This window comes from Manis pentadactyla, chromosome 1 (assembly GCF_030020395.1).
Source record: "Manis pentadactyla isolate mManPen7 chromosome 1, mManPen7.hap1, whole genome shotgun sequence".
NCBI classification, from domain to species: domain Eukaryota; kingdom Metazoa; phylum Chordata; class Mammalia; order Pholidota; family Manidae; genus Manis; species Manis pentadactyla.
In genome coordinates, this window is record NC_080019.1 from 70,643,491 (window position 1) to 70,663,274 (window position 19,784).

Sequence of the window (19,784 nt, forward strand, 5' to 3'; positions counted from 1 at the left end):
CCCCACTGCTTTAATTACATACATATTTAACAAGCATGCTATTTGGAAAATATTTATATTTAATATCAATAAAGGACTTTAAAACTAGAAGAAATCTTTTTTTTTAAGAGTGAATTTTTTTTGCTATCATTAATATACAATCACATGACCAACATTGTGTTTACTAGATTCCCCCCATTATCAAGTCCCCACCACATTCCCCATTATAGTCACTTTCCATCAGCGTAGTAAGATGCTACAGAGTCACTACTTATCTAAAACTAGAATAAATCTTATAGATCATTTCTTCTTGTCATTTTACAGACCAGTCATTTAAAAACTAAACTGTAAATGATATAACCACAGCTTTCAACCAGATCTTATCAAAGAGCAACATAGATTTCGTTGTAAAATAGACTTGAAAATAGAAAATTATCAGTTCAACTTCTGCAAATAAACACTACATTGCCTCCCAGGAGACTCTCCCAATTTATGGACTTGTGACTGTCAGTCTACCAAAGATTTGTCCTTACGGTGAGGAAGAAGTGATGGTAGATGGTTTGTAGCTTTAAAGCTAGTTTCATATACTATAAAAACAGCTTGTCAGCAAATAGTGACTCTACAGCATCTTACTATGCTGATGGACAGTGACTGCAATGCAGTGTGTGTGGGGACTGGATAATATGGGTAAATGTAGTAACCACAATGTTGCTCATGTGAAACCTTCATAAGATTGTATATCAATGATAATTTAATAGAAAACAAAACTTAAAAAAAATAAAATAACAGCTTGTCAGCAGGCTGCCCAGGACTTCCAGACAGCATCTTCCACAATGTTACACTTGATACTATTTCAACTATATTTGATGACTATATAGATTGTATTGTGTGCATGTGTGTGTATGTATGTGTCTCTATATAAAGGCTTATGCTGAAAATTGGATTCTCAAGTCTAGCCCAGAACCATATACCGTACATACAACATGCCCATGTGTATGATCTTGCACAAACTGTCTGAGATGGTGTACTATCTTGTTCATTCACTCCTCAGTTGTTGTTAGTATTTTTTAAGGGGGCGAACGGAAACAGAAAAGACTGAAATATTGTATGAGAGGGGGAGGGACAAAACAGGTTGAATATTTAGTTAGGTAGAAAATAATCTTTGTTTCCTTATAAATAAGACAGGAAGTATTTTTTTCCACCCTTTCTACTACTTGGAAATTCTCTTAGATTAATAAACTCATTCTAAAAAACAGAGGGTTCCCATCCCCCATCAGCAGGAATATGACATAAAACTTACTCATAATTCAAAGAAATTTCCTAATTATTCCTCATTTAGTAAACATTTCTAAAAAATGCAGAACTCATATTAAGCAAAGGAGCTAGCGGTTTGGCTTTTATAAGACATCTCAGTACCATATTTCTTGAAAGCTACATAGAACAACAAAAAAAGCTTCACTGACTATACCTTTTTGCATCACATGTCTATTTATCAAAATCTTAATTATCTAACCTGGAATGTCGGAGACTGTCCTTTTTGTTTTTTGCAGAACACAGTGTGCATTCACAGCCAACTGCATGGGGCTTGGGTAGAGATACATCCTGTTTTAACAACATTGTAAGTATTTCATAGTTGTTATGATGAGCAGCTAAAATGACAGGTGCAACATCCATAGTTGTTGAATACTCAGGATTCTGAATTCGCTCCATTAGTTTCTGGAAAATATTTATATAAATATCCAAAGGTTATTATTTGTGACTACAAAAGAACCACATTTATCTTTTGATGTGAAGAATGAAATGAAATCAGAAGGCATAAACAACGTAATAATTACTTTAAGGCATATGATAGATATTTCACTAGGACTGAATTATTTTTTGAAACCTCAAAACTTAACCTTAATTAATTGATGCAATATAATCATGACAGACAAATCTTCAATAGGAAACATTCACACAACTAAGTTCTGTTTTCCTAACAAAGAAGTGTGATGCTATCTAGAGAAATACTTTAGGCAAAGTGTCTTCATTTCCACAAGACTATAGAAATATGCATGACAAGGATAAAGAACAAGAATTTTACAAAAAGGATATAATGGGAAAAAAAGAAATGTTAAAAATTAGGCACAGTATAAATGCATGAGGAAAAACCTTATAAATTCTGCCCCTATGGCAAACCTTGTCACTTGACAGCAACGCAGCTACTTGAAAAGGATAAGCAAATAGGAAGCATTCTTCATTTCTATAGTCTCTAATATTCCCAATCATTACCTTTACTACTTCTTGTCACAAATGCACAGAACACTAACAATCATAGTTGAGTTACTATTTAATGACTCCTGGAACTATTAGGCACTTTACATCTACCATCTCATTTAATCCCCACAATAGTCTGCAAAATTGAGCATTATAATCTCCATGAAGAAACTGAGGCTCAGAGAAGTTAATGTGCCCAAGCTACACAAAACAGTTGTGTACTGCAGATCAGAACCTAGGTTTGAATTGCTCTGGAGTCTGAGCTCCTTTCACTACATGGGCTCATGGGCCTGGTGATGGCATAATATGAGGAAAGAAACGTTAGTAAATAAAGAATCAGGATTAAATAAAAAGGTTGACTATTTTATGACTATTGCATATTCTTCCCAATACTTCTCACTTTTTTACAGAGGTTTATCTGAGAGTTGTTTGGTTCCATAGCATAAGCTCATCAAGTTCACATATTTTTTTGTATTATTTATTAACATCATAAAAGTAGTGTACACACATTATAAAATATCTGAAAAATATAGAAAAGCAGAAAGAATTAAAGTACCCATATTCCTACTACCTAAAAACAGTTAACAGTTTTTTCTTCTGGTCCACATCCATTTTGAGGACATCTTTGGCATAGATGATTCAGCATCAATGATTAAAAACAACAGTCCTTACTGTTTTGAAGATCAAGGACCCTTTTAATGATCCCATAAAGCTAAAGGCCAGAATCTTCCAGAAAAAAAAAAATTATGTACAGGAAGAATTCTGCATGCAAGTTAATGAAGTTCATAGAACCTATGTTCAAGATATTTTATTTGGTTTATTTAAATAACACTGTATCTGAAAAAAATAAAATAAAATAAATAAATAACACTATCACAAACATCATTATAAATACAGTTTTATGGAAATTAAGGATTATTTAGCTAACATGGGACCCCTGAAGTGGTTATAAATCTAAAGACCATAAACAGTTTTGAAGCTCATATTATCAGAGTCCTTTTAAACAGTTTCTATCACCAATAATATTGGAATGTACTCATTTAACACTTGAGGTTTATTCACCAATACTGGGCATAGTAACTCCCAATTAATCAGTGAAAAAAACTATCATGAAATATTAATTTACTTTGATTGCTGGTAAGTCTTAATGGTTTTAATTAAAAACTTATTTTTTGTCTCTTTTATATATTTATAAATGTATATTCCCATTTATTTATTGGGGCTTCAAATTAATTTATTTTAAAATTACAGAAAAAATATAAAAAAATAAAAATCAAGCCATTTCTCCCCTTACTACTGGTTATAAAGAGAAAATTATACTTAATCATGTAAGAGAAAATTGGTCCTCATTTTTCCTATGGAACATACTGAGCTATATGAAAAACACTATTGGACATAGATAAGATTAAAATTCATAATTTCATTGTTTATTATATAATATACATACTATTAAGAAAAACATAGTTCAAAGTCGAAATGTATCAAGACAGTTTTAACAAGCCAAGAATATAGAATGAACTCACTGAAATGGTAAAAAAAAAAAGTATATAAAAATATTTGACATTGCCATTCTAGAAATAACAGACCTGCTAAAATGTGATCTTGTGGTACTGAAATATTCAAGCAAAGGCTTTTTTTTGTTAGAGATAAAGTAGAAAGTGGTCTTTCACTGAGTAGGTGAAGACTGCCCCAGGTTATAACTCAAGATTCAGTTCATAGTGTCAATGGTGAGGAAATAAAGTCAGCTGCTCCAATACTTTGGCACACTACACCCCACCCTCTCCCTCAAGAAAGTAAATGGCTTAAAAGGCTAGAAGATGGAATACAAAATGTAACAGTAACTGTAGGATAATTAACAGAAAATTGAATAGGATTCTAGAGAGTTCTGATTCTTTGGACATGAGCTATATTCTTGGTTCTTTTCTCTGGTTCCTGTTGGTTTCTGACCACCACTTAAACCACTTGGTACTATTTCCTAAAGTCACACTTACACAAACTTTGTAATAGTCTAAGTACCAGTAAAATGTTTCAGTTAATATATCATAAAGTATACAATTTAGTAGAACTCATTGTTCTCACATAATGGCAGATAATCTGCACCAATTTATAATTCTTTCTAAAACAGTATTTTTCTTCTGTGTAGAGCCAGTTTACACTCATAGCAGTTATTTACACTGCTCACCAATAATGAATGTCACAATTAAAAAATTTTGATATACAACAAATATCTAATTTTTAAAATAGAGTTCATTTATTACTGACTATCTTTCTAATTACAAAAGCAATAAGGAAAAATAAAGAGTAAGAAAAAGTAACCTTAATTTGGTACTCAGATGCCTGCTGTTTTTCTACATTTCCATATAGTTCCTTTTCTATGCATATTTTTAACCTTGCATCATATATGTACCATTTACTATCCACTTTTTTAACGTCCTGTACATATTTTTCCATGTTCCTAAATATTTTTTTAAAAAACCATTTTAACATATATGTAATTACTTACATTTCCAATCCTCTATAGGCATACCTCGTTTTATTGAGCTTCACTTTACTGCACTTCCCAGAAACTGTGTTTTTTACAAACTGAAGGATTATGGCAACCTTGCAGAGAGCAAGTCTATCAGAGCCATTTTTCCAATAGCATTTGCTCACTTTGTGTCTCTGTGTCACATTTCAGTTAACTGTTGCAATATTCCAACAAATTATTATATTTGTTAGGGTGATCTGTGATCAGTGATCTTTGATGTTACTATTTTAATTGTTATGCAGTGCCACAAACTGCACCCATATAAGATGGTGAACTCAATTGCCAAATGCTGTATGTGTCCCCTATCTCTCTCCCTCTCCTCAGGCTTCCCTATTCCCTGAGACACAATACTGAAATTAAGCCAATTAATAACCCTGCAATGGCCTCTACAATGAAAGGAAGAGTTGCACATCTTTCACGTTAAATCAAAAGTTAGACAAGATTAAGCCTAGTGAGGAAGGCATGTCAAAAGTCAAGGCAGGCTGAATTCATGATAGGCCTCCTGTGCCAAACAGTTAATCAAGTGGTGAATGCAAAGAAGTTCTTGACGGAAATTAGAAGCACTCCTACGGTGAACACACAAATGACAAGGAAGCAAAACAGCCTTATTGCTGAGGTGGAGAAAGTATGAGTGGTCTGGAGAGAAGATCAAACCAGCCACAACATTCCCTTAAGCCAAAGCCTTATTCAGAGCAAGACCCTAACTCTCTTCAATTCTGTAAAGGCTGGGAGAACTGAGAAGGCTGAGGAAGAAAAGTGTGAAGCCAGCAGAGGTCAGTTCATGAGGTCTAAGGAAAGAAGCCACCTCCATAACACCAAAGTGCACGGTGAAGCACCAAGTGCTGATGGAGAAGGTGCAGCAAGTTATCCAGAAGATGTAGTTCAGATCATTCGTGAAGGTGGCTACACCCAACAGGTTTTCAATGTACATGAAACAGTCTTCTATTGTAAGAAGATGCCATCTAGGACTTTCATAGCTAGAGAGAAGAAGTCAATGCCTGGCTTCAAAGTCTCAAAGGATAGCTCATTCTCTTTCAGGGGTTAATACAGCTGGTGACTTCAAGCTGAAGCCAATGCTCATTGATAATTTTGAAAATCCTAGAACCCTTCCAAACTGTGTTAAACCTCTGCCTGTGCTCTCTAAACGGAAGAACAAAGCCTGGATGATAGCACATTTGTTTACAACATGGTTTAGTGAATATTCTAAGCCCACTCTCGAGACCTAATGCTCAGAAAATAGACTCCTTTCAAAATATGACTGCTCATTGACAATACATCAGTCACCCAAGAGCTCTGACAGAGATGTACAAAGAGATGAATGTTGTTTTCGTGCCTGCTAACACAACATCCATTCTGTGGCCCATGAATCAAGGAGTCATTTCAACTTTCAAGTCTTATCATTTAACAATGACACTTTGTAAATCTATAGCTGCCATAGATTATTATTTCCCTGATGGATCTGGGCAAAATCCAATTGAAAACCTTCTGGTAAGGATTCACCATTCTAGATGTCATTAAGAACATTTATGATTCATGGGAAGAGGGCAAACTATCAATATTAACTGGAGTTTGGAAAAAGTTGATACCAGCTCTCACAGATGACTTTGAGAGATTCACAACTTCAGTAGAGGAAGTAACTGCAGATGTTGGACACAGGAAGAGAGCTAGAATTAGAAGTCGAGCCTCAAGACGTGACTGAATTGCTGCAATGTCATGATAAAACTTGAATGGATGAGGAGTTGCTTCTTATGGATGAAGAAGGAAATCTTGAGATGGAACCTACTTATAGTAAGATGCTGTGAAGACTGCTGAAATGATAACAAGATTCTGAATATTATCTAAACTTAGTTAAAAGCAGTGGCAGGGCTTCAGAGGATTGACTCAAATTCTGAAAGACATTCTACTGTGGGTGAAATGCTACTAAACAATATCCCATGCTACAGAGAAATTGTTGGTGAAAGGAAGAGTCAATCGGTGTGGCAAACTTCACCGCTGTCTTATTTTAAGACGTTGCCACAGCCACTCCAGCCTTCAGCAACCATTACCCCTGATCATTCAGTAGCTATTAACATCAAGGGAAGATCCTCTAGCAGGAAAAAGATTGTGAGTTACTGGAAGCTCAGATGATGGTTAGCATTTTTTTAGCAATCAAGTATTTTTAAACTAAGTAATATACATCATTTTTTAGACATAATGCTATTCATACTTAACAGACTTCAGTTAAGAGTAAACATAACTTCTATATGCACTGGAAAATTTAAAAATTCATTTAACTTGCTTTATTGCACTATTCACTTCATTGCAGTGGTCTGGAACCAAAGCTGTTATATCTACAAGGTATGACTGTTTTGGGGGATGTTTAGCTTGTGTAACATGGGTTTTCCATTGCTACAGATAAGATTATAATGAATATTTTTGTCTATATTTCTGACCATTTCCTTGATAAGTTCTTAAAGGAGGAAGGACAAGGTTTAAAAATATGAACATCCTTCTTGTTTATGACAATACCCTTCCAAACTGCTTTCCACAATATCCTCCCTACCAGAGTATTTGAGACTGTACTACTTCATTACTGTCGTTTTTAAAAAATCTTTGCTAATTTGATAAGCAAAAATTAGTATCTTGTATTTGATTATAAGTGATATTTAATATTTTGTACATTCTTTTCTGATTTTGGTGTTTTTCATCAATTTGTCTAATATTATGAATTTGTGATATATGCTGAAAATATATTTTTTCAGTTATCCAACTGCTTTCTAAATTTTGCCTGATGTGTCAATTCCAGAAGTGTAACTTGTATATAGCCAAAAGGCTATGCCACTGTGCTTTTTCGTCCCCTGCTTTTATCTTTAGAAAGTCCTCCCATTCCCAACCAGTTAAATATTCACCTACATTTTCTTCCAGTATTATGATTTCATTATTTATATTTAATTCTTAAATCTATCTGTAAACTAATCTGTATTTTTATTCTTAACCCGGACAATGTTCCAAACTAAAAAACTGGTCCACACTGACAAAATTATGTAATTATCGCTAATTTTAAAAAGGTTTCCTGAAAGCAATATTATTCTTGCAAGTGTCTACTTACTCTAAAGCAATATTTTTACAGAGTTAAAAAAAATTTTATTTCTTTAAAACAAAATAAATTTGGAAGAAAAAAATGGCAATGGGGCAGGAGATCTATTTTGGTTTAAAAATCCAAATTAATAAATATTTAAGAGTACTAACTACTATAGTTGGTCTTGATGATCGTTTTGGTCGATGATTAAGTAGTATATCAACAGCTCCCACTACTTCAGAGTCGATTGCCACCAAAAGTGCATCTGCGGACTTTAAAAAAAAAAAGGTTAAAAATGAAAATGGAGGATAAAAAGGTAAAACTATTTATTTTTACTAATTCATAAATAAAAGTTTCTTTTTAAAAATCTAAAATGTATTATGTACAGTAATATCGAATTTTCAAAAAATTTAAGACTGTCCAAATAGTACATTTGCTTGCCTAAGCAGTACTTCTGTGCACCGCAACACACGTTTCTGATCTGGTTTCACTTCATGAGTTGGTAAAATAATGACAGCTTGATAGAAGGATTTATTAATTGAATAGTGCTGATCCATGCAGTATTTAAAGTTGATATTTTTTTTCAAGATCTTTATTCTTGAACTGTGGACCAAAAGAATCTTAACATTCCAAATCCATAAAAGAAACTGCCAAGGACTACTACTACAAAGGACTGTGTTCAGTATAGGAAAAATGATCGCTAACACAACTATAAGGAAAGGAGAGGGGAGAAAGGAAAATATGTGAACAGAGCAAAGAGCTCTGTTCTCCTCTTTAAAACATAAACGGCTGACTGAAATGGTACAAATGTGACATTAATATCAGCAACCTTATCAAGTAAAACCACAAAGAAGTAGGCTCCTGAAGTCCTTGGATACAGGAGAGAGAAGTCACTTTAGAGTTTTACTTCTAAATGAGAGCTCATTTTGAAGCTCCAACTTTGACAGGAGGAAAAAGTAACCAGCTGAGGAAATGGGGACTTCTCAGCTCTGTAACGAAGTCCCCAGTCCTATTAGGATACCTGGCAACCGTGACATCAAGTTGTTGGGTTTCTTTTTGTTTTGTTTCAAGAAAACTGTAAAGGCAGAAGGGAAACATGGGTATAAATAATAATTTATTTTAAGACGATGTCCTGATTATTTTTAATCTGTACATTTTTTAACTGTTATAATCTTTATTTAAATCAACATTCTCTCTTGAAAATGAAACATCAGATCTTTAATATTCTTTGTATCTGAAAAGAATAAAGCTTTCATCCACTTTAGATGGTCAAAAATAAGACTAGAAATGGCAGATTTTATCTAGATGTCTCAAAATAGGGCTAAGCACCCTAAAGAAAGGGTTGGGACAACATTCAACCTGTGGAACCACCTATTACCACAGGAAAAACTCTTCACCTTGAGGGGAATTTTAATTATTTTATCCTTTAAAACATTAAGGGTTCACTGGACTGTAGCCTATTCTTTAGTCCAGCATTATTTTCTTTTGCTTTGCAAGCATTGCTCTTTAGTTTTTATGACACTTGGTCAGGTGAAGCAAAAAACAAAAAAACAAAAGTTCATGTTGCTCATTGCTACTAAACATTTCATTTATCATTTCTAATTTTAACTCATAAAGCTAACTATAGTAATGCCACTACTCTCAAAATAAAACACCAGGCAATCCCAACCATCTGAAACACAGCCATGGATCCAGCTGCAAATTAAAAAAAAACAAAAAACATATCAAAATGTCACAAACTAAACTCTTGGGCCTTATTTACCAGAGGGATCTGCCTCAACCACACGGACTTGGAGTTGTCTATAAACGATGGATATCTGGCTTTCCCCAAGTACCCTTCAGGTCTTTACTCAGAAAGGGAACAACTACATAAAAACCAACAAAGGAGGGAGAAGGAAAGAAAAAATTGCTAGTAATTGACCATTGAAAAGTAGCAAAATCACTATCAATACTTAGCAGTCTGAAGCCATTTAATGTTAAAAATAATTTAAAAACATGTTAATAGTTTCAGACTATATGAAGAAAAGTACAATGATTACATTCTCAATGATTCCCACTTACAGTGGTAAAATTAAATTATATTCAGATACACTATTTAGAAAAGAATAAAGATTTATGTTAAATCTTTCAATGCTTAAAAGGATAAGCTTCAGGTATAAAAATAAGTATATAAAAAAGTCACATAAATAAGCAGTTACCACTGAGTTATTCTTTATTCTGCACAAATGGTATGTTATCTGATAAATCAAAGGCAGCAGTTCTGAAAGAAAAAAAAATGTTTTAAATGAATTCTAGAAATATTTATAGGTACATAAAATGTCATTAGTTTTGCTTCCCAATTTCTCACAGATATTTGACAATTCCTTATTAAAATCTGTTTAATACATATACTTGTTACATATTAATGAGGTCACTATCTTCTTTCTCACCTCAGAATTTGTCTTTTCAACAATTCCCATACTCTTTCCTCTAAACTCAGAGTAAGAAACTACTTACATTCCAAAACTAAATTTTCCACCTTGGTATTCCACTTAAGGCTATTCTGCCTTCTATAGGACCTTGGTCCTTCATTCACAGAAATATCAGCCTAGCCCCTACCTCCCAAAACACAAAATACTTCTTCACTCTTTGCTAACTTGACTTGATCCTATCTTCCTCTTATCATTCAAATTTTCTTCATCTCACTTTGTCAAACTTCTCAAATCTATGCATATTATTTTCACTAACTACTGCTGCAAGAGTTTCAAAATCCAGTGGCCCTTCATACCTCCTAATTTTCTTTGATTTCTAAGGCATATAGTAAAACTAGTTTTCTTGGTTTTTACAACACTGCACTAGCCCAACTCCTTTAATGAAACTCTTTCCTTCTAATGCTCACTGTTAATGTAGGTGCTTCCTAAGAATCAGCACCAGTCGTTTTGCTCTTTTCTGTGACTGCACCACTCTCACAATGTCAGTAATCATCCCCATATCAAGACTGACCTCTCCCTAGAGACGTCATCTTCATCTGTAACTATCCACTGGACACTGTCTGGCATCCCCAAAATAAACAAGGCTAATAAAACTAGAATTCACATTTCTCTGCCCCAAGCTTGACTTCTCTCTCAACTTCCTGTTTTTCTTTCATTCTTCTCCCAGTCACCCATGTTTAAGATTTCCAAATCATCTTGGAGTCCTTCTCAATTCTCCCTCCAAATTTCAACATGCACTACTTTCTACCAATTCTTTCTTCATCTCTCACATCTACCACTACCTGCCATTCTTATAGTCACTATTTCAGCTCAGGCTTTAACCACTTCATATCTAGATTACTATTAAAAAATGCTCAACCCAAGCTATAGCTTTCCCCACTTTCCATTTTTTAATCTATACTGAACACAGCCACTAGATTACTTATTTTTCAGCTATTTCTCTCTGCTATCCAACACAAATATTTTGTTCAAAAAGGCTAAGTCAGCTTCACTGTTTCAAGAATATACATTGCACATGCCTTTTTTACATCCTGCACATCCCCTGTTCCCAACCTATCTATATATTTTTGAGAGCAGTTCTGGGTAGTAGGTAAAAGCATGGACTCTGGAGCCAGGACCTGGATTCCACTTCCAGGTCTACGATTTATGGAGTGACTTTGGGCAAGTTACTTAACCTTTCTGTACTCTGGTTTCCTCCTCTAAAAAATGGATAATAATAGTATGTATATGTAGCTGTTCTGAGGAATAAGGAAGTGAATACATTTAAGGTTCCTGGCACACAACACAGTATCAATATTAGGAATTATTAATGTTTCAAGGCTGAGCTCAATTGACACTCCTTTATGAAACCTTTCCTGATAGCTCCAAACCATAGCGATCTCCTCTTTCCTGTACTTCTAAAACATTTAGTGTAAAGCACAAAAGTTAAAGTATAAAACAGGGTTTCTCAATAGTGGCACTACTGACATTTGGGGCTGGGTAATTTTTTGTTGTGGCAGCTGTCCTGGGCACTGTAGGATGGTTAGCAGGTTCCAATCCTCGGCCCACCACATGCCAGTTGTAATCCACCCCCTAGTGAAACCTAGAATGTCTCCAACATTGCCAAATGTCCCAAGGAGCAAAATTATCCAGTTTGAGAGCCACTAGTATAACAGAAGATAAAATACATGAAAGCACTTTGTAACCTCAAAGCAATATACAATGGTCAAGTAGTTATTACCCCTCAGCACTTATCAAAGGCACTTTTGCATTATTTAACTGATTTGAAATTCATATGCACTTTAATTGTCCAATTAGTTTTAACATCCTTTAGAACAGATCATGTTTTACTTATTCATTTCGACAATCATGCCCAATGGAAGGCGTTGGACACCTGTCAATTAATAGATATGACATACTAACCTGAGACAGAACACAGTAAACTGGAAAGAGCATGGGATTTGCTGTCAGAGATCAGGTTCAAATCTTAGTTTTGCCCTTACTTATTTTAGAACTTTGGGCAATTCATTAAAGTCTATGAGCCTCAGTTTTCAGTCCTATAAAATCTAACATCTATATAGGCAGCTATGATATGCAAGTGTGATCAGGTATGTGAAAGAAGCATTTATATTACAGAATGATTATATACAAAGAATTACATATGTAAAAAGACAAAAACGATTATACCATATATACCTCTTTTATCCAGAATCATCAGGGATTTTATAACCTTATTTTCTAAGTAACTGAAGCTTATGCCTTTAAGTGTTTAACTTTGAAATTGAGACTATTTTGATGGAAGTTTTCTGTATTCAGAAGTATAATATATATTGTTTCTTCTAAAACAATAGGTACTGAATATAACTTAACTTTTCCTTACTGATTCTGGGCTATTGTTATAAACATTAATTACTATTCTAACATACAGCTCTGCAGAGTTTAGCATATATGAAATGTTACAGGCCAGCATTAAATAAGTGCTACACTTCATTTTGTTCTACCGCAGTCCTCATGCCCCTTCTATTGCCCCTCTAATTCTTCATGGATTAGAAAATGAAGTAATTAAGTTTGGTGAAGTGGAATGTAAAATGAGAAAAAATACACTTTGAAGGAGGGGTCCAGAAGTACTGCTCCTATGACAAAAGTTCATAAACAGGAGACTTCATGGCATCTCCTCTGATTGCTCAGAAGTATTTTTTAACTTACTTTCTGATTCTCAGTGTTTTGGATAACTGAAACTGCTGGGAAAGCAAATTCTTTTTCTACTCTAAATATGTATATGTAAAGATAGTACCATATGTTGTAACACATATCTGTGTATAACAGAAATGTACATAGAACTAATCTACTGATAATTTTATAATCTTCCATGAATGCTTCCTGATGTCTCTCTCTTTTCTCTCTCTATATAAACACACACACACACACACACACACGCACACGCACACACACATACATAATTTAAAGTTACAACAGATCAAACACCATACTTTTTGAAAGAAAAAAAAGAGCCAGAATTCATGAGCTAAGTCTCATCATAAGAAAACCAAAAAGTAAAGGAAAAATACATTAAATTTCCTTCAGAATCTCTTGACTGAACTCTTTCAAGACAAATATACATGCCTGCACTGATATGAAGACAAACAGAAAGTATTTTCCAGTTAAAAAAAAATTCATTCACATTTATTTCTAAGCAAATGTCAAATTTTAGACAAAAAAGGAAGATTTAATAAAATTTAACAGGAGAAAATCAAAGCCTAACTGAAAATTACATTGTGAGTCATGAGCCTTTTGTTCTTGCACTATAAATTACATGGGCCATAGAAAAACCTTTTCCCCCTGACACTTCCAGAATGGTTGTATTATTTTTAGATACATAATATAAATACTAATAATGTAATAAAAACAAACTTATTTTTAGTAAGTCATGATACCTCTGTCAGATGCTGTAAAACCTGTAAGATGGGGGGTGGCAGTGAAAGTTGGGAGGAAAAAGAAATCAAGTCAAAATATACTTTTTAAAAAAGGCTTTTTTTGGTTTATTTTTGAAACCGTTAGTGGCTCGAAACCAAATAAAAGGTGAAAGAGAGAAGACAGAAAAAGCAAGGAAGGAAAAAAAGAAGGGAGAGAGAGAGGAAGGAAACTAGAAAGAAAGAACACATGGCATATCTAACAGTACTTAGAAGCTACTGGATAAAATTATCTAGCCTTGTACCTGACAACCGTAGTCCAAAAGAAGCTGCAGTATATCCAAGTTTTCGTTTTCAATAGTTATGGTAACAGCATTTCTCCCAAGCACATCTACGCAATTTATGTTCAAGTCACCTGAACTGTTTTCCTCCAAAATCTTTTTAACCATATAATAGTCACCTAAATAACAATATATAAACATAATTTAATATCCATGACATTAAATAAAAATGACTTTAAAGAAAACTTAGCCTGTTGATTTAAATAACCTAAACTCATTTTTGTATATGGAAATGTGCAAAGAAAACGTGAACATTTCCATGCTGAAAACATATACCCTAATATGTACATCGCTGCAAACAGAAAACAGAAAAATTTTAAATATGCAGTTTGAAATAAAACTTGTTAGTTTAAAATTCATAACTGATGATTATAAGGAGAGAAGCTTTTAGAAGATATTTAAAATAAAGAATGTCCACAGACTGGAAGCTAATAAAATAAGATAGAAGAACCTTAAAGGATTTAAGTTTTACATCTCAAATACATACACACATGTACTCAAACATCAAAATGGTTAAAAATGAGACCTAGCAAGAAGTGAAGGGTATTGTGAAGAGTTTTAAAGGGGAAACATTTGGTATAGCAGTGTGAATGTCTATATACCAGGGTATATATAAGGGGAAGAATGCCTGAAATTCTTCTCCTCTCCTCCCCACTGTTAATACACATACACACACACTACACACTACACACTACACACACTACACACACACACACACACACACACACACACACACTAGATTAAATGACCAGGCCAAAGTCAGAATACCTCAAAGTGAAATTCTGGCTTGTCAGGACCATGCAGATTACCATCTGCCTACCTCTAGCTCACATCAAAACAGTTGACCCATGAAGGAAAATGAGAATAATTATGGAGGTAATCATTTTCACAGATGGTCCACTTTATCTGCTGACCAACTGGTGCAGTAATAAAGGGACTAAATCAAAAGTGAAATACTAATAGAGAAGGAAAGGTGGATTTTATTTCATTTTACTTTTTAAACATAAGATGAATAAACCATTTTAAATGACTCACAAATACAGCTGTTCCTTAGAAGTCTATGAATAAGAAATAGGAAAAGAACAGAACAGAAACCAGAAGGAAAAAAGAAATGATTTCTTGATACAGAGAAAGAAAACCCTAAAACTAAACTAAGTAAGAAAGGTAACAAATTTTTGTTCAAAATTTCAAATAAATTTTCTATTTTTAATCAATGACATTAAAAGTCACCACACATTTTGGAAGAAGCTTTCTTGATGGCATATTTCCTTTGTTCTCTCAAGAGGAAAATGAGGCACAAAAAGAAGTATTTTCCTCATACACTAATGCTCCATAGCAAAAACTTACAAAACTCTTCAAAATTGAAGCTTTTAACCACTGATAATGGTTGAACTGATAATGAACACACAGATAGACTTGTGAAAACTTACCACTATTACTGGAAAATAACATTTAAAACCTTATTTCAGATGAATTTATTTCATTATCCTTTTAGTAGGAGAATGTTATACTCTACTTTTTCTTTGGTTTCATGTGTCTAGGCAAGGATTAATTTTTTATTTATCCTGCTTGGGACTCATTAGGCTTTCTCAATCTAAGAGGACTTCTGTACTTTATTAGCTATGCAGTACTTTTAGCCACTGTCTCTTCAAATATTGCTTCATGCCTATATTATCTTCTTTCCTATTGGCACTTCACTACTAGACATTATGTTGGATCATCTCATTCCAACTCCTTTGTCTCTAAAGATTTTTCCTCTTTCTCTCTTTCCTGCATTCCGGGTAATTTCTTCAGCTTTCTCTTCTAGTCACTTATTCCTGCTTCATTTACTTCTGCTGATTAACCCATTCATTGATACTGTTAATGACTGCATTTTAGATTTCTATCAGTTTTACTGGATTCCTTTCCAAATATTTTGATTTGCTCTCTGCTTTTCCTTTCCTTTCAGTTTTTATCATTTTAAACATACTTATTTATGGTCTCTATGATAATTATCTTAAGGTCTTAAGGAGTTAATTCTATTGTGTCTACCGACTTGTGGTAATAATGGGTGACTGCCTTCTGAATTTTTTAATCGGGTATTACAAACTCTTTCATACAGTTTAACTGTGGGAATTCTGGCAACCTGGTTTGAAAGCTCATCCCAGTAAGGATGTTTTGTGTTTGCTCCTTCCAGATAACTCAGAGGCTTTGCTACCCTATGAATCCTTTTCATATTAATTTCTTGGTTTAGATTTTCCTAGACCATGTAGGTGTATTAATTTAAAATCCAAGTCAACAAGGGGCAGGACCATAGTTAAAGTTCTTAGGGGAGTCTTATTTACAAACTTTGTTGGTAGTCTCCTTGCACTGGTGGACAGGTTCTTTTCCTCATCTACCCTTTTGCTTAAAGGTATTGTCCTTCAAAGATCCTGGCTTTATGCTTGGATATTGCTCCAATTTCCCACTTTGTTGGGAATTCAAGGCTTGTAACCTACTTCCAGACAGGCATTAAAATTCAAATTCCTACAATGCCCAAACAAATAACTCTTGTCTGACCCACGCAGAAGCCAAAATGTTGGCTCAAACACTCCTGTTTTTTGGTCTTTTCTTTACTTTTATATCCTTAGTTTTCTCTTACTTCCCTGAAGCTCAGCTGTTCATTTAAATGAATGTTAAATTATAGTTAGCATTTCTTGGTGACTGAATCAGAAGAGTTTTTAGATCATCTAGTCAGCCATATTACTAGAGACAAGTGTATAAAGAACTATATAATTCTTAGGAAAGTTTATAAATTTCAGGTATGGCAAATGGACAAAAACAACTGTTCCAAGTTTTTAAAGCTGGGATTGGTGTTTAAATAGTAATTGTACTACAAATGTCAGGTACTCCAGCTTTAAGGTTTGACTGTATTCCATTACAGTCAGGGGGCTATATAAGAAAAAAAAATCTTAAAAGTCAAAACCAAATTAATTTTCATCATAAAAATAAAATTCTATCCTGACATAGCTGACACATTCATGCAAATGAAAAGTTACCTATAAGGAACCTAGAATGGTTTCTAAGTATTTCACTTAAGTTTATATTTGCAAGCCATTTAAAACAACGCACTATGTTCAAAAAGCCTAGAACAGTCTTAACAAATATGATGAGTGCATATGTACAAAGAGGTTAGTGAATTTAAACTACATAGCAAGAACCTAGTTATAGAACAAAGATTACAATTCAAAATGCCATATATCAAATACATAATGCTTTTCATTTCACACTGAAGTTGCTTTTAAGAGTTACATCTTTTTCTTTTTTAAACTATAACATAAAGAAAGAAATGCAACACAATATGTTTACTTTTTTGGCTAGATGGTTGTCTTTTTTCAGTCAAGGAGTTCAATCAATTCTACCAGTGGACCAGTTCAACAGCAAGTCTTCTCAGCCCACTCTCCAAAATTATCTCCCAATATTCATCTACTTGTATCCATGTAAACTGCTGCCTTCATCTCCCTGCAAGCCATCATCTCTCCTGGACTCCACAATAGCCTCTTTACTGACATGGCTGCTTCACTCTAGTACAGGGTCAACAAACTTTTCCTGTGAAGGGCTAGATGTATAGTAATATTTTAGGCTTTGCAGGCCATACTATCTCAATTGCAAATACTGAAATCTGCTATTGCAGCACAAAGCAGTCACATGTACACAAATGAGCTCCAATGAAACTTTATTTATGGACATGTAAATTTGAATTTCATATAATTTTCTGTTATGAAATATTCTTCTTTTGATTCATTCCCAACCATTTGAAATGCAGTGTAAAAACTGCTCTTAGCTCTCAGGCCTTACAAAAACAGGTGATGGGTGGATTTGGGCCATAGGGCCATAGTTTGTCCACCCCACTCCCCTACAGCTCCACCCTTAAAACCCACTTTCCACCCAGAGTGTTCTTTTTAAAATTCAAATCATACGAAGTTTACCATACTCAAGATTTTCTATCACACTTAAATGCCAAAATCTTTACTGTGGCTTTCTAAAGCCCTACGGAACCCAGGCCTTGCTACCATTCTGGATTTACCCTGTACCACTCTCCTGCTCACCTATGATCTTTCTAGACCAATGTTTCCCAGACTTCCAGTTGCAATCCATTAGCGGTCTTGAAATCAATGTTATGAATCCTAACTGATTTTTAAAAATGAAATAGTTTATGAAATACTAGGGTAATATCATGGATCCTTAGCAACAAAGTCACTCTGGCTAACTGTGGTAACTTGAGAATTGCCATGGAGAAATGTTATACTATCAATTAAGAACAGGTGATTCCCTCTTTTCTTCACTGGCATCTTGTTTTATTTTCTGGCATATGATAGTAAATTTCAACATCACTGAAATGAGAGTATTAATGTTCATCAGTTTTATTTTATAGTAACTAAATTTTCAGTTAATTGTGAAGTATGAGAAAATTTATCTGTCAAAAAATCAGTAAAGATTTCCAAACCAAGTTTCTGTAACAAACTTTTTGTGTATGGCAATATTCTAGTAGAACTATTACTAAACACACTTAAAACAGAAGATTTTATTGAAAGGAAAAAGTATGATGAGGTAAAAAAATACAAAGACATGATCAAATACAATTGCTGGATCCAGAAATACAGTGACAATACTGATTAGAATGTTAACTCTACAGCAAACTTCAAATTAATTTGAACCAAATTCTAAGAAGAAAAAAATGACTTTTACATTGAAGATGATTTAAAATGAAGTTTTATCAAATGTGCATCACAGACCCCAATATTTGTCACAGACCCAACATATCTGTAATCATATTGTGAACAAAACCTTCAAAATTGAAACATGGTAAGCTGAACTGTCCATAGTACTTCGAATATTTTTGAAAAATTATGATTACTACTGTAATTTCTTAGAAGTTCATGACTGTTAATGATAATCAGTATCATTGGGCAAAAGAGCAAAGATTCACACTGCTGCAGGAAAAAATTATACTTACAGCACAGAAGGTAATGCTCATTTTTTTCACAGTAAATTAGTTGACAAGTTTAAAATTATTAACAATGTATTCTTGAATTTATTAGAAAAACAATTAGAAGTAATGTTTATTTTGTAGTTAGTGTCTGGTATACAACTTGAGATCCAATTCACAGTGATGTTTCAAGTTATATAAAACTTCAGTTTATATCAGGTATGTAGTAATGCAGTTTTATAAAGGATTTGTGTTGCTCACATACATTTGAATTATATATATATTTATAGGACTGAAAAAGTACATTATTGGTCAATATAAATTAACTAGAAAAAATATAAAAGAACTAGTGATGGAGCAACAAATACGACCAGAAAATAAACATGGTTGTGTTCTAAAAATTAACAGGATCTATTAATAGCAGTGCTGATCACCACTTTATAGATCACAAAGTTTGGCATCCAAAGAAATTCTGCTGAATCTCGTAACTATATTGATATGGTACTGGGCTTCTTTTTTCCCTGATAATTCATTTAGGCTCCTAAAAGTCACTAATTAACACTTCTTAGGTATAGTTTTTGAACTCCCTGTTACATATTAAACTACTAATCCTACATTTTAAAGTTCTCACTATGATTTAGTTTGGTGGGCTCAATTATGAATATACTTATAGCACTGGAAGCAGGGAAGAAGAGGAATTATTCTTAGGTTGCAACAATATCCATACAATAAAATTTCATCTTTTAACATCCTTCCCCCAAGTTTATAATATACAAGGTAAAGGGGTTTGGCTTGGGTTACATTTTTTTTACTGC

At 33.7% G+C, this 19,784-nt stretch overlaps 1 protein-coding gene across 6 annotated transcripts in view; it reads right to left on the reverse strand.

Moving 5' to 3' along the window:
• The window catches only part of TRPC1 (transient receptor potential cation channel subfamily C member 1), a 65,021-nt gene that overhangs the window by 40,321 nt on the left and 4,916 nt on the right, over positions 1-19,784 (reverse strand). For 2 of the 6 annotated variants that reach the window (XM_036877266.2, XM_036877265.2), the window contains exons 2-4: positions 13,986-14,140; positions 7,991-8,092; positions 1,493-1,695 (exon numbers count right to left, since the gene is read on the reverse strand). In XM_036877266.2, coding sequence (XP_036733161.2) covers positions 1,493-1,695; positions 7,991-8,092; positions 13,986-14,140 — 460 coding nt within the window. The remainder of the gene's footprint in view (positions 1-1,492; positions 1,696-7,990; positions 8,093-13,985; positions 14,141-19,784) is intronic. The other 4 variants (XM_036877267.2, XM_057498264.1, XM_036877268.2 and 1 more) reach the window with 3 other exon arrangements.